The sequence below is a fragment of the Thunnus maccoyii genome, chromosome 8 (genome assembly GCF_910596095.1).
Source record: "Thunnus maccoyii chromosome 8, fThuMac1.1, whole genome shotgun sequence".
NCBI lineage: Eukaryota > Metazoa > Chordata > Actinopteri > Scombriformes > Scombridae > Thunnus > Thunnus maccoyii.
In genome coordinates this window covers 31,516,493-31,532,500 of record NC_056540.1, presented here as the reverse complement: position 1 = coordinate 31,532,500, position 16,008 = coordinate 31,516,493, and the positions used below count along the sequence as shown (strand labels likewise).

General features: G+C 37.9%; 1 protein-coding gene across 2 annotated transcripts; it reads right to left on the bottom strand.

Annotated features, from left to right (window-relative positions):
• Positions 1-6,220: 6,220 nt before the first annotated feature.
• gm2a (GM2 ganglioside activator) lies at positions 6,221-14,570 on the bottom strand. Of its 2 annotated transcripts, none has more exons than XM_042419780.1 (5): positions 14,328-14,570; positions 13,394-13,546; positions 10,393-10,575; positions 8,831-9,022; positions 6,221-8,037 (listed from the first exon to the last, which is right to left on the bottom strand). In XM_042419780.1, exons 1-4 carry the CDS (start codon positions 14,412-14,414, stop codon positions 8,867-8,869), a joined length of 579 nt encoding a protein of 192 aa, XP_042275714.1. In that variant the 5' UTR covers positions 14,415-14,570; the 3' UTR covers positions 6,221-8,037; positions 8,831-8,866. The 2 variants fall into 2 exon arrangements, with proteins under 2 accessions (XP_042275714.1, XP_042275715.1); XM_042419781.1 differs by having other exon boundaries at positions 6,221-6,965.
• Positions 14,571-16,008: the final 1,438 nt, after the last annotated feature.

Sequence of the window (16,008 nt, the reverse complement as noted above, 5' to 3'; positions counted from 1 at the left end):
TCAGTCAAAGTCACGTGAGAACGTTCTCTCCTCTCATTGGTCAGATGTGTCTGGGGTGGAAGCGGGAACGTCGGGTCCTGATAGAAGATCCTGTCTGGCAAGAGATCAAGAAGGCAACACATGTCATTGCTAGTTCAGGTCAGCTAGCTGCTAGCAACTGTTGGTTTCCTTCTTCCCAGCATGCAAAGCACACCTGGCTATGGGGGCTGTTTAGCTCAGACTTGCAGAGTTTGTGTAACTGCGTCTCAGGGTGTTTTCAAACTTGCATTGTTCAGTTCAGTTGAGTCAGAGTCTTCGTTTTCCTCCTTGATCTGATTCATTCGGGCAGATCTGGATACAGTATCCAGGTGTGGATCAAAACAGCTGTACCAAGACCCCTTAAAGGAAAGGGTCAAGCTTAAAGACGTCCATCATCAGGATCAGAGTAAACACTATGTTTAGGTTTTTTTTTAAAGGTTAGGTGAGAAACATGGTCATTTTTAAAAATGATCATGAAATGACCAAAACAAATATCAACAATGTTGACTCGCGGTTGGAAAAAAGGCATAAAACAGCTGTTTCCCGAGTTAAAGTCTGATGTTTTGTTGACCTCTGACCTTTCACAAGATAAATGAGTAAAGACTTGTTTGCTGGTTCAACACAAAGACCCAAAACCCAAAAACTGTTAGAAATCTGTTATAAGTTTAGGTCAGTTGATCATTTCTCTATGTAAGCCAGAAAAACAACTGTAAGTATAAAAACAGCCTTCAAATTTGAATTTGACATGGTTTAGAGTACTGGGACTTTCATGATCCTAATTAAGGAATAATTTCTTACTGACACATTTTTTTATTGATAGAAGAAGTGAGTCCTCCAATCTTCAAAGACACAGTGGTGAAGGCTCAGACAGTTTTTTTTATTTATAAAGAATTACTGTTGATGACCTTTTGACTTATTTTCAGTAATTTGCTGTGTAATTTTTTTTTTTCAGATTCACGTGGGATTTAAAACATAAAATTACCCCTAAAACTCAAAATCATGTAGTGAAATAATTCAGAACAAAATGCAAATGATGAGAGAAAATGATGGTAATGATCTTTTTTCTCCTCATTAAAACTGGTTCATCTTTCAGGTTGGTTTCTTCTGTGAATCCACAGAGAGTTTCTCTGCTATAATTTAATTATTCTGTATCTTAATAAAAGCGCTCACAGAGCTGTGAGAGAGACGCCCAGTTCAAACCAGTTTAACATCAGTGACACTGACAGCAGTGATCTCCCAGAAGCACTTCCTGCTCATTTCTACACATTTCTTCAACTTTAATTCAATTCTCAAGTTTGGGGCAAAAGAACAACAAAAATATTCACTTTACTTATGTTTTCAGCATGAACAACACAGTGAGGATGCTTTAGTGATGCCTTAGTGGTGTGATATATTTCCATTAACATTTACAGAGGAAATTGAATTTACCAGACTTCATCTCATTTTCATCTCATGATCATAATTGCGTCTTTATTATTAGATTTAAAGAGGAATTCCTGAGATCAGGGATCTTATTGCTAATATTACTGAAATTCTATGATTACTTTTAATAGATTCTTCTCATAATAACATTAAACAGGTTTAAAAATAAAAGCTCATCATGTCAGACAGCCTCGAAGATGAAGACCGTGTTCAGAGGAGAGAAGTGACGGGTTGAATTCTGCGTGCTGAGTCATTGTTTGTAGGTGAATGTGAGGTTCAGTGAAGTGTTTTCATTCTGTACTCACATTATAAGCGTTACTGTAGTCTATTGTCAAGTTTTCATCCAACTGTGCTGCAATATTTAACCAAATTTCCAGAAAATCTGCAAGAGAAAATGCAATTTTATGCTCCCTTCACTACTGTTGTGCAAATATTAGGAGCTGGTTCATCAAGATAAACTGGACTAATTGTCCAGTCGGTGCCGTTGAAGGCCGCAAAAAAATAAATCTGTTGATTATTTTCTCAATTAATCGATTAGCTGTTTGGTCCATGATGTCAGAAAATGGTGAACAAATGTCGATCAGTGTTTCCTAAAGCCCGAGGTGACGTCTTCAAATGTCTTGTTTTGTCCACAATGGAAAGATATTCAGTTTACAGTCATAGAGGAGGACAGAAACCAGAAAATATTCACATCTGAGAAGCTGGAACCAGAGAATTTGGATATTTTTTTCTTAAAAAATGACTCAAAATGATTATCAATAGACAATTACTATAGTAGACGGCAACTATTTGATTAATCAGCTAATTGTTGCAGCTTTAACGGTTGCAGAAGAAGAGAACACAACTAGATGATGTTGTTTAAAGAGCAGCAGTCAAATCAAATGATGGAAAACCAGACAGTCTTCTTCTCTTCATGTACATCATCATTTATTCACTACGTCTGTTTCCGTTGCAGTTTGCTTTTGCGATACGTTAAACATACACATACATATGTATATGTCTGTGTTTTTGCACATGTGTGTGTGTGTGAGTGTGTGTGTGTGTGTGTGTGTGTGTGTGTGTGTGTGTGTGTGTGTGTGTGGTGTCCACATGCTGCGGTTGTGAAACTTTCTTGCTGGTTAAATTGCTGCTGCTGCTGCCAATGTGTTGCACTTCCTGACTGAGATTAGTCCAGAACCAAGTGGTCTGCAGCTGTCTTACTTTCACACACACACACACACACACACACACACACACACACACACGCACACACACACACACAGACACACACACACACTTTAAGGTGCTTTGATGGAAATTTTAACCACACACATGTTGGCAGTAATTGGGAGGGAAATTCTCATTGGCTTTGGGTTATTAAACATCCAGTTTGTGTGTTTCTGTTACTGTTCGACATGCTGCTTTTCACAGTGAGCTGCGATAAACAACAAGTCTCTTATTTACTGAACAGGTGTTGAAACAGATAAATGTAAAATAAAGACTCTGTTGCTTCAGTCGTTGGGAGCTTTTTCGCGTCTTTGTTTTGTCTCTTTGACGTTTCTCTAAACTGATATCAAACAGTTTAACACCGTCTCACGCAGTGATGAACTTGCATGATCGCTGTTATCAGACAGAGAATAGGGTCCTTAATGCTGCTATAATTGACATTTTTCATAATAATAATGCATAAAATATCAGTGTGTTGGTTCGTAGTGATGAACTTACAGAGAATTATCAGTGACTCTGCAGCTCCTCTCGGCTTTACGGAGCTTTATAACGAGTTTCAGCTCATTGTTTATCTGTCCGGCTGTTTTGGTTCACTCTCAGCGCTCTCATAGCGTCGTTTTCAGCCACCACAGGCGGCTGTTTTCAGTGAAAAAGCTCTGATAACCCACTGTAGATGATCATATAAAGAAATCCGTCACAAGCTGATGTCGACTTGAGCTGAAAGTAGAAAAAAACGTTGGAGACTGAGCGTTCAGAGCAGCCTGAAGCTGCTTTTTGCGTCTACATGTTTACCTCATTATTTGACACTTTGGCCATGTTTAATATGAACATCCGACATTGTAACATCATTTATGTGTGACTGAAAATAAGGAAAAAGCACAATAGGGCCCTTTTCAATCTGTTTGCTGTTATTTTAACAGTCAGTAATGTCAGAAGTACCTGCAGGTAAGAGTACATGTAACACAGAAGCTGAAACGTTCCCTCATGACGAACGATGTCAGACGAAACATCAGATTTTTGTCAACATCACTACTTACTTATTTCTACTCACTGTGCTCCACTCAGACTAAAACCGTAATGAGAAGTGAAACAGCACCAAAATGTTCAGAATGCCGAAAGAAAAAAAGAAAAAATGAAAAACACTCTGAGGAAACTTCATCACCTGATAAAAAAATCTTTAAATTCAAGTGCAGCTGTCTCTGTTTCCGACCGTGACAAAAACAGTCGCTCAGTTTCTCGTTAGAACAAGAAAAGAAAAAAAAAACTAGAAGTTTCTCATTATAATGATAAAGTGCTTTTACTGTGACAAACAGACCAAAGCAAAATTTAATTTTAGAATGAAAATTACTATTAAACTTCAATTAAATCCACCTTCTGGAAATGTACTTTATGTAACCATGGTAACGCAGCTGCCCTACCTGTCTGATCTCCTTATTCATAACATGACGTCCAGTTATAGTTTGGACTAATATTAATATAATCAGCAGCTAAAGAGCAACAACGTGCTGCATAAGTTGCACAATGTAACAAGTTGTTTTTCTCGTTATCAGAACGAATCAATTTATAACAGAAAGGTTTTCTCGTTAACGAGAATTCACTGTTTGAAACTAATCCCAGACGTTCTGGCTGAGTGTGCGGTTCTGATCAGCTGTTTGGGAGAATCCTGGTTCTGTGTTGCACCTGTCAACACCAGAACCTGAAAACCTGGATCTGCCAGCTGGAGTTCTGGATAGAAACCAGGACACTTTATCATGGAAACACCTGATCCAGGTTTCTGAACATCGTCTGTTGGTGGAGAAACGAGAGAGGCTGAGATGTTGAGGAGTCAAAACACGACTGAACACAGACGATCAGAAACCTGAACACACCGGAAAATTAATAACCATGTTTCTCATGGTCCAGGTAAATATCCAGAATATGATTAAAACTAGAATAAAACTCAAAACCTGGATCCTGATGTGCATGTAAACACACTCATAATCAAATATGTTTGTGTACAATAAGCAACTATATAAAATGTTTGTATGTTTAACTGTATTTTACAGCGATAGGAATGCTCTTTATGAATGACCATGTATGCCTGATATAGATATCACATGGCACATACAGTAGTACATACGTTACGTTATGTTATGTATGTTTTATTATGCATGTAATCTCAGATAAAATCCACATGCTGTGCAGCTGCTGCTTCAGATTCTGGTGGCTGTAAATCAGACGTCTTCATTCACCACAAACAGATTCTCTAACGTGGGACAGAAGAGATGACAGAGCAGCAGAAAACTGTTGATTTGACATTTCTAGTTTGTTTCGTTTGTGCTGACGTTCATCTATCTGAGCTGATCCCTCCGTCACTCTTTTATCTCTGACAAAACCACAAAACAAGCAGTTAACTTTTTACAGGAGAGCAGCGGCTTCAAAGTCAGGAATCCACATAAGGCTGAATAAACATTGAAGTTTTTATTTAGTATTCTGTGTGATAAAGATTTTTTACGCCATATTTTGGACAAGATTGCGATTCTGCAATTCATGTTTTCACATTTTGGGAGTTTTCAGCTTTATTGCCAAGTTTATAACATGTTAGAGAAGTAATCAAATATATAAATGACATCGCTTTAATGAAGTAATTATAATAGTTACAGTACTTATTGCATTTTTAACAGGGTAACTAGTAATCTGTAACCTATTACATTTCAGCAGTAACCCTCCCAGCACACTTCACACACTTCTTTTGCAGGCAGAATTGGATTTGTTCGCTCCTTCACATGTAATTCCTCACTTTCCTGCTTTTGTTTTCTGGCTTCTTTGCTGCTTCCTGTTAACATTCACTGCTGCAACGACCCAAAATCTGATTACGCGCTCAGTAAAAACGTCTACGTTCTAATAAAGGAAGCAGGACTAGAATATATTATTATTCCCTCATCAGTAGGAAACTCTTTGAATCACAAAGGAAGAGAAAGTTTGCATTATAAGGCTTTAAGTATAAGGACACATACTTCTTTTCTTGGTTTGAGCCTCATAATGCAGCGAAATCTTAATGCTGCAACTTACATTAATGCTCTGGTGGCTGAATGGGAGCAAAGTTTCCAACATCTGAAGAGTGGCAGCAGATTAATCAATTCAAATTAATTACACATGGTATCAAAATCACAACGTCAGCCATCACATAAGGGTAGAAAGTTCAGGCGTCCACATACTTTTGGCCATATTGTGTATCAATTTTTCAGAGGAAATGCTGCCACCTTGTGGTGAAATTATAAACTGACATTTATTAACAACAGGGATATTTTCTCATAGCTTTTTCTAAACACTCATGTGAAACTAACATTTAATTGCAAAAATAACATTGTTTACTTTAAAAGTGAAATAAAAGTACAGAATATGTGGTCAATTTTATCAGTAAAAATTCTACATACATCAGTGTAAACCCAAACTGTCTGTGTTAACATTACACAACAAAGCCTATTTACCTATCTATCTATCTATCTATCTATCTCATCTCTCAGTTAATGTTGTAATACTCTTCTTTCTAATTATTAAAAAGTCTGAACTTTGTTGACAGAGAAAACATACACAATTTATAGGATGAAGTTTATTAAAAACTGTACATTGTGTGAAATGAATCTCGTGCATGACGACTGAAATGTTCAACATTTGAGATCGTCGTTATTATCAATGTAGAAAATTGATTATTATTAATTGATATCAGTCTTTACTCCCGCAGATCATGTTTCAATAATTCATTTTAATCTGTTTTAAGTCCTGCTACAAATCCAGTCAGGTACTTATTTAAAATAAACAAAGTTCAAAAAATAAATCAATAAAACAATTTAAGAAGAACCTCATCAAGAAGACAAACATCTCTCATATAAACTGATTAATATTAATTAACTATTAATGAGCTGCATGAGCCTCCAAAACCCTTTTCACCATTTACAAAAAGAGACAATCAGTGATTGAAGGAAAGAACCCAAAGCACTTAAAAAACCCCTCATAGCATCACAAACCAATGAGAAAGCACTTCAGAATATATGAAGGCCATTATTATAATTATTATTATTAAAAAAACAACATAAACAACACACAGATCAAAATGTTCCCAAAAAAGTTTACAGTGAGCAAACAAACTGCAAGATTGAAACTACGTTCTGAAGGTTTGCATTTTATTTTGATAGGCTGAAAAAAAATTAAAATCTCTGCAAACATTATTTTTATGTTTGAGTTTTCCTTCTTCACAGCTGCAGCTCTTCTCCAGGCGTTACAGCGTTTCTCCAAGTTTGTTTTCCAGGTTTGAAACTTTGTAAACGGTGAGATGAAAACTGTTGGGAAAAAAAAAGTTTTGAAATGTTGAGTTTCTTGAGTTTCAAAAGGGCGAATCTTCATTTTACGGATGTACATCTGCACTCATACTGCAGAATGTTCTTTCACAGCTCAGTTTACAACACATACTCTTCCCAGATCTGCCCACACAGCTGCCAGCCTGCGAGTCACATGATTTCTGGCAGCTTTCTCATCTCGCAGCTCTGGTCTGAAACTCTAAAACTCTGAAAACAGACAGTCTGAAAGCTCCTGGAGGCAGAGGCGTTAAGCTGCAATCCCTTGTACTGGGAACTAGAAATAAAACGACCTCCGAAAGAGAAAAGTGCAACGGAACGGTCGACATTCAAGTCAGAAACTCAGAGTCTGTTTCTGTGTTGTAAACTCAGCTGTGGAACAACAGTCTGCAAAACGAGTGCAAACGTACATCCGCAAAAGTTTCAAAATGAAGATTCGTCCTTTCGAAACTCAAGTTTCAACGTTTCAAAACTTTTTTTCCCAACATGCTGTATGTGCACCAGTTTTCAAACCATTTACAAGGTTTCAAACCTGGAAAATAAACTAACAAACCAAGAAAACAATGAAAATGTTGGAGAAGGAGCTGCAGCTGTGAAGAAGGGAAACTCAAATATAACAATAATGTTTGCAGAGATTTAAATTTCGTTGTCAGCCAATGAAAACATGATGCAAACCTTCAAAACTTAGTTTCAGTCTTGCAAAACCTTGTTTAATAGATTTCAACCTTTCAAAGCTTTTTTTTTCACTTTCCAAAAGACATGATATTCATGTCATAGATTTAAGGAAGTGCGACTGAAAAGAAAATTCCTCCAGTAATCTTTATCACCGGATGAAAGAACAGAACTGAAGTGATGTCGTATCTACATATTTCCAGAAGTTCTGACAAGAGTTTCAGTAATTGAATACATCAGAAAAAATGGACCAGAATGCAGTGCAGCTGCAAGGCACCATGGGGTTTGTGTGACAGGATGAATTATACTTCTTCTCTCTTCTCTTCTTCATCCGTTATTCAATCATTTGAAGAGCAGAACAGTTGGCAAAAAGGACTAAAACTCCCTTTGTTGACATGAGAAGAAAACACTGTGAGATACTATTAAAAACTAAATGGTAGAGCAGACACACACACACACACACACACACACACACACACACACACACACACACACTGCAGCGACGTGTCTGCTAGCGAAGGGATCAATTCCCTTTGAAGTTTTGCCTCTTGGAGAATTTTATACATTATTTCTCATAAGTCAGAATCATATCTGCATAAAATAATCTCATAAAACTCATGTTGATCAAGTTTTACACTAAACTTAAACTGTACATAAAATTTGCCATATTGGAAAATAAAAAGTGAATTGATTATAAGTATGATTTCAAAAATTAAGAAACTTGAAACTTGGATGAAAATGGATGAAATGTAATATTTAAGCTATTTTATTTCTTCTATTCTTTATTTCTTTATTATCTTCTTTCTTCTTACTATTTACACCAGACGTTTCATGTAATGAGATGTACGGTAGGACATCATGTTTGCTTTGATTGTTATTCTTTAGATTTGTTTCACAAATATCTTTTCTTTCCCTCAGTGAGATGAATAAACTCTGCAGCAGAGATGCAAACTGGATAACAGCTACTATTATACTATTATTATCAACCTACAACTTCATGTATAAAATAAGAAATATTTCCGTTTCTCATCATGTTTTGTTTCTCTCGTCTTCATCTGACATGAGAACTTTTCATAAACCCCGTCGAGGTTCATCACTTTCACTGCTTTGTGCAACTTGTGCTTCTTTTTTTCCCAATTTTTGATCACTTTTATGTGCAAATAAACAAAAAAAAAAACCTCTCAAGCTCTTCAGACTGGTTTTGGTTTGTTGGTTTAGTTGGAGTGGAGGGAAAGAGCGATTTTGAGGCAGCCCAGCTCGCCGGCCTCGCTGCCCAGGACGCCCTGGACCCGGTAGTTCCCGTTGGTGAGCCAGTAGGGCAGATCCATGTTGGGCAGGTGGAAGTCTGACTGGGGCAGAGAGTACGAGCCCTGAGGAGACAGTATGACACGTCAAATCAAATAACTGTGTAATTAAAAAGCACATCAAAAACACAATATTACAACTTTGAATACAACTTCATTTAGAGCTGCAACTACTATTAATCATTTAAGTCATCTTTCTGGATGCCAAATGCCAAATATTCCCAAGTTTCAACTTCTCATTTGTGAGGATTTGCTGCTTTTATCTGTTTTATGTGATAGTAAACTGAATATCTTTGGATTTTGGACTGTTGATCAGACAAAACCAGCGATCTGAAGACGTCTTTTGGGCTTCAGGAAACTGTGATGGTTATTTTTCATCATCCCTCACTTACCCCTTCAAGAGGGACTCTCTGATTTTGTTATAGCGTGTATATATTAGGGCTGTGGTCAACCAAAGAAAATCTTGGTCGACTGAAATCGTACATAATCTTCAACTTCAATGTCAACAACAAGCAGCAACACATTTCCCCGTTCTCTATTTCTCTGTTTAGCATCTTCAGGTTATGCTAACCCATTGTTGCTAACTTTGGAGCTAACCCCTTTCACTTTTCCAGCACTTGGGGAAACAACAGACGTGACTTTTTTAGCATTTATTAACTGACACACTGTAGTCTGTGCTGTACATTTACTGCCAGACAACTTACCGCTAACCTTTTCCTCTGCCCCGCTCGCATCCACCGTCACTTTCCTGCTCATCGCTCTTTCCCGCTCGCTACGCAAAAATACTACGCAATGACGTATTCCTTAACGGAGTTACGCTACCAATAGTTTCCCAGGCAACGACACAGAGGTTGACTCACGTACCGGAACAGCGCTGCACAGAGACTCCCAAACGCTATCGATTTCTGAATGAATGGATATTTGGCGTTATTTTTGACATTAAAAAATATTTTTTTGGCCTGGCGGGAGTTCTTGTTGTTATAATTATAGGAGAAACACTGATTCAGGAAACGCTCCGTAAACGCTCGGTAAACGTTGAGTACAGTTAGACCCAGCAGTCTCCGTTAGGTTGGGCGAGTTCAAAGTTGTGAAAACAACGGGGGTGTTTTGAATACACCCCCCGTTGTTTTCACATATCATTTGTTAGTATGTCCCCCCCGCCGCAGGAAATAATGGATTACTCCTGGAAAGCTGTTGATGTAGCACTTTTCTCTTTATGAAAGTAACATGGAGATTACTCAACCAATGAGAATTTAGTCGGACGAGAGCATATCGACCAACTAATCGACCGGTCAACCAGCAGACTACAGCCCTAGTATATATATATATATATATATATATATATATATATATATATGGAATATTTTCCACTGGGGAAATCATTGAAGCAGCAAAAAAGACGTTTATTTGTGTGTAAGACGTCGCAGTTGACTCACAGGTTTGAAGGGGCAATGGCAGGGCAGGCCGTAGCTGTGCAGCGGCTCAGGACAGTCCTGACCAGGTGGGATCAGCTGGTTTAAAATCTCACAAGCATCCCTGTAGTGACAACTGCCCAACTCCTCCACACAGGGAACCTTCACCCAGAAACCTGCCACCTCCTTCTCCAGAGTCACATTCACCTGGAGAGAGAGAGAGAGAGAGAGAGAGAGAGAGAGAAGGAGGAAGAGGAGACAAAAAAGGAAATATGACAAACCTGAGGAGTGATGTTTTCTATCAAATATAAAAGACGCAAACATGGAAGGACTCGAAACACAAAGATGCAGTACACATGAGGGTCAATAAAGGAGTTTTAATAAACTAGGTCAAACAACAGGAAACAACAGCGGTATAAAAACACACACACACATGCGCTTTATCAGCACAAAGTGTGATAAGAGAGGAAGGAGTTGTGAGGAAGTCACATCACTCTCTGGTTACCGACAGCAGCAGTGAGACAACTGTTAATGTTTTACACATCAGATCATGATGACAAATGTCAACGACAAGAAAACAACTTTTCAGTCTAAACTGACTGATGGAGGAGTTCATGTAGGATGAAATGACAGCAGCTGAAGTTTTCTACTGTTTGGCAAACATGTTAAAGTGATTATGATTATGATTGATCAGTAGTTTGTCTCTTCACACTGAACTCAGACTATTGTCAGCTTGGCTTCATGTCAGTTTCAATGAATGGAGTATTTATTAGAGCTGAAATGATTAAAAGTCTATAAAAATTAACCAGCAACTACAAGTCATTCAATACCAAACAGTCATTGTTTCCAGTGAAGATGTTTCTCTTTGTCCTACGTGACAGTAAACAGACATTTTTTGGGTTTCAGACAGTTGGTTTGATGAAACGTGTCATGTGAACACATCGTCTTGGGCTTAAAGAAACTGTGATGGACATTCTTCCCTATTTTCTGACATTTTATAGACCAAACAACTAAGCTATTAATTAAAAAAAAAAAAAATCAACAAAGTAATCAATAATGAAAATAATCATTACTTTCAGTTCTATAACTGATTCATTTTTTAGTCATTTAACAAGTAAAAATACAAAACACTTCCTGCTTAACAGATGCAAACAGTGCGATGTGATTTCTGAGCTCTGGTAACATGTGATGAGAGATGAGATTCTTTGCAATTAAATACCTGTTTATTTTCTCTTTCAGCCACCGCAGGACAAGATGTTTTACTCCTTAAATAACTTAAATAGAATATGTGGTGTTTTAATCATTGTCCAGTATTTAAAAAGATTAATGAATTCAAAATGTTTAACCTTGTTTTCCTGCTTTATTTCATCCTGTCGACTGTTTCAGGTTATAAATTTGATTGATTTGTAGCCTCCGATGATAAAATCTGTAAAAACACATTTTTAACACAATAACACACATTACACAGTTAACAGTCTGAGTAGCATTCAGTCTTTTTTATGGTTTCACTGCATGTTTTATCTTTTTTTGTGTGCAAGAGTCTCAAATTCTTTTACTGTTTACATTTGTTCTGTCTTATTTTTAGCCTGTGAGTCATCTGTAAAGCCTGTACCAGAGGTGACATACAAATAAAGTTTAAAGTGTGAAGTGTGTATCAGACAGTTGTAAGAGTCCATCTGGTATGTGTTATCGACAGTCCAGTTCTTACTGTGTTACTATAGTAACAGCAAATATCAGCGTCTCTTGCAGGCTTGATAGTCTAAAGTAAATATCAGCATCTGGGGTTCAAATCCAACCTGTGACTTTTAGTGAATGTCAACAGTTTCTCTCCTTCCTGTTTACTGCATCATGCTGGATTTCATGGATAATTTAGTAACTGGTTGCTAGCGGGTCTAACGAAGAAGTAAAACTACGGTAACCATAACACATTTTGATCTGGATCAATCTGCATGATGACCAAAACCAAGACAACTGCTACTATTTTTACTTTATGCAAATCAGAAACAACTCTCTGCTTCATCCTGTACTGTACTCATATTCATTCATTATATAACTGAAGAAGTAAATCACTGAGATGCTTTTATGATACAAACAGAGGAGAATAAGTGGGTCAGTTTTTACTGTTACACATGTGATCGGAGACAGATTACTGTACACGTGAAAATCTGCTGAGTCATTTTGTTTCTTTTACACATGACTGCAGCTTTACAGCATCATAAACCCACTTCTGCTGGGTTCAAAATAAACAAGACCTGCAGGCAACGCTGAGGGAGAAGAAGAGGGAAACAATTCACACGTTCTTTGGGATCTGAAACTGCAAACTTCCCGTCACAAGCTTTAACCTCGATTTAGGGGCATTTCCAGAATATTTTAATTCCAGACAGAAGGGAAAAGAAACTAATCACTCAAATTAAATAAGATAATTTAAAAAAAAGTTTTTGACCTATCAGAAGACAGTTTTGCAGAAGTGGTTGCCAGAAAAACCAGACAAGACTTATAAGACTTCTAAAATTGAATTTAGGACATAAAGTACTGATTTAACAGTCGTCAGGTTGGATAACAGCATCAGATACTTTTTCAGGACATGTGCAGGCGCTTTAATGTCTTTCTCATTTCCTCTAATTTTTGCTTATTCTTATCATATTTTTTTTCGGCCTCCCAGTTTCCTTTTGATTATGAATCCAGTGAGTTTGAATCCTGAGCTGCTTGCAGCGTCTGATCTGCTCACATGCAGCTCACAGGATCAGCAGCAGATCCAGACACGCCTGATTCTGCTCCACACACAGCAGAGGAGCAATAACAACCTGCTCGCTGCAGACAGCCGCGACGTTACACAACACAGTTAAACCGGTCTTGAGCAACACAGCAAAAAAAACACACCTAATGATTACTTCACCAGCTGAGGAGACTTCTGCCTTCAAATCTGACTTTACGTATAGACTGAAGTGTCTGTTTTAACAAAGATAAGCCCTGAAAAGTTCTTATGTTGGTATTGTGTGTGTATAGAAAGCATCGGTGTACTTACAGACAGAGGAGCGGTCAGCTCAACAGACGTGGATCCGGAGGCCGAGGCCGTCAGGTCACCCGGGATGGCGATGGGATCCGGAGACACTTTCAGACTCTTCAGCACGGCTGGATCGTCAGGCTTCCCACAGTTCTTCCAGTCAAAACCCAAAATCTGTCCACAACACACAGGGTGAACCAGTCAGTCAGTGTTTTGACATAATTTGGACAAGTCTTACATTGCAATTTATATTTCTGAGTGTTTTTCTGTCCTTCCAGGGAAACATAAATCAAGACATTTAGCAACTGATTCTCTGTTTTTTCAACTTATGAAGGAGTGTTAGGCATCGTAGCAGAATCCTTCACACTGTTTAAACCCACTTCCAGCTTTGTGAAACCTGTATTTTGCTCATGAAAGCTGAAAAAAAGGGCAATTTCACTGATATTTTTCCATCCAGACCACATTAGTCCAGGTCTAGATCAAAAACCACTACACCTAGACGTGCCAGATCTGGACTAGATCACCAAAGAGACTCCAGGGACTCATTAAAACACAGTTTCAGATTTGTGAAACTTTTATTCTATTTGTGAAAAACACAAAAAAAGATTTTACTGATATTTCTCCATCCAGACTACATTAGACTCTTTCAGTTTTCAGGCTTTTTGCTACGATGTCTAACACGTTTTCACTTGTTTCATTATTTATGTTTCCTTTAACTCCGAGTAGGAAGCTAATTTAATCACTCTTGTGTTTGGTACTTGTAGTAAATAAAGCTTCACTTCAGGACTTTGACCCAGATGGACTGTCTCACTTTAAATGTACTGTTGGTTATTTGTTAAAGATAACAGCTGTTATCATTGTATATTTCAGTCAGCTCAGATTAAAGATTAAAGGCGGCTGTAGATGTGTTAAAGACATTTAAAGCAGCATAAACAGTGTAATGTGTCAGTCTCACCTTTACGTTGGTGACTCTCTTGCAGTTGACCTGAGTAATAACTGCATTCAGACTCAGTATCACCGCGAACATCAAACATTTATCCATCCTGCTTCCTCTGAGCGCAGAAAACGACACAAGCCGGAAGATGAAGAACCCGCTGCGGCGGCAGACAGACGTTAAACTGACCGTTAACAAAACACAACTGCAGAGAGACTCTGCGCTGCTGTGCTTCCGTGTTTACTGTGAGTCACGTGACCACCCCGCTGAGTCACGTGAACTGTTCATCGCTTGACTTCAGTAGGGGAGAACGGGGTACCATGAGCCACTTTTTTTTTTACATTTGATGATTTTACTGCGAAATAAAAGTGTATTTGTTTCAAATAATAGTTACTATATATAGTTCAGGTTGTTGTGTACCCATGGAAATTAAAACACTTGATCTAATTATTATGGTTTTAGAACAATGAGCCATCAAAAAAGTTAGTCCTATGACACAACTTACCCCAAAGTAGGGGTAAAATGAGCATGGGGATGGGGTAAATAGTGCTACCAAAAATAGTGATATAAAAATATCACAAAATCAAACAATTTTGAGATAATTTTGAACTTCATTGATGCCATCAATTTAACAAAGGCAAAAATTCATACTTTTAATTAAAATTATATGTTTGTGTCTTGTTGTTCAACATGTTACCTAAACATTTTCAGTAAAGATTAAACTGTGATCTTTGTGTGTTAGCCACAGAAAGAATGTGTGTGTAAATGTTGTTGTATATACATATATGTTGTTGTGTATACATATATGTTGTTGTGTATACAGACCAGTGACAAAGGAAAATCTGGTCCAGGTCTGAATGCTGGACCCCCACTGTGAGGGGGTCTGGGGGCTCTGTTATGCTTTGGGGGGCATTTTGCTGGCATGGTTTGGGTCCACTTGTCCCCTTAGAGGGTAGAGTCACTGCAAATCAATACAAAGTTGTTCTGAGTGATCAGCTTTATCCTATGATGAAACATTTCTATCCTGATGGGAGTGGTCTCTTCCAGGATGACAATGTCCCAATTCACAGGACACAAGGGGTCACTGACTGGTTTGATGAGTATGAAAATTATGTGAATCATATGCTGTGGCCGTCACAGTCACCAGATCTCAACCCAATTTTACACTTATGGGAGATTTTGGACTGACGTGTTAGACAGCGCTCTCCACCACCACCATCAAAACACCAGATATCTTTTTGAAGAATGATGTTCATCACTCCAGTCGAGTTCAAAGACTTGTAGAATCAATGCCAAGGCACATTGATGCTGTTCTGGTGGCCCAACACCTTACTGAGACACTTTATGTTGGTTTTTCCTTTAATTTGTCACCCGTCTGTATGTACAGCATGTTTGTGTGCTCTTACAGGTTTTAACAGACAACATCACATCACTCAGATTCTGGCTTCTCTCAGTTGGCTTCCTGTTCATTTTAGAATTGATTTTAAGATTTTACTGATCACTTTTAAAGCACGTCTGGGTCTGAAGTTCCAAGCTACATAACAGATATGCTGACCCCGTAGATCCTCCGGTGCCTGCCTGAGGAGATAAGGCTCGCAGAATCAGTCACTTCTTTTAAATCACTTCTTAAAGCCCATTTTTACAGACTTGCTTTTATGTAATGTTGTCTTTAGATCATCTTTCTTTTAAACTTTTTATCATC

What these genes read in the sequence shown, in the direction of transcription:
- gm2a (XM_042419780.1), bottom strand. Translation starts at nt 14,414, where the DNA reads ATGGATAAATGTTTGATGTTCGCGGTGATACTGAGTCTGAATGCAGTT. An exon ending in AGAGAGTCACCAACGTAAAG is followed by an intron (nt 13,547 to 14,327) that starts GTGAGACTGACA and finishes TGTTGTGGACAG; the next exon opens with ATTTTGGGTTTTGACTGGAA. An exon ending in GCCATTGCCCCTTCAAACCT is followed by an intron (nt 9,023 to 10,392) that starts GTGAGTCAACTG and finishes CTGTCTCCTCAG; the next exon opens with GGCTCGTACTCTCTGCCCCA.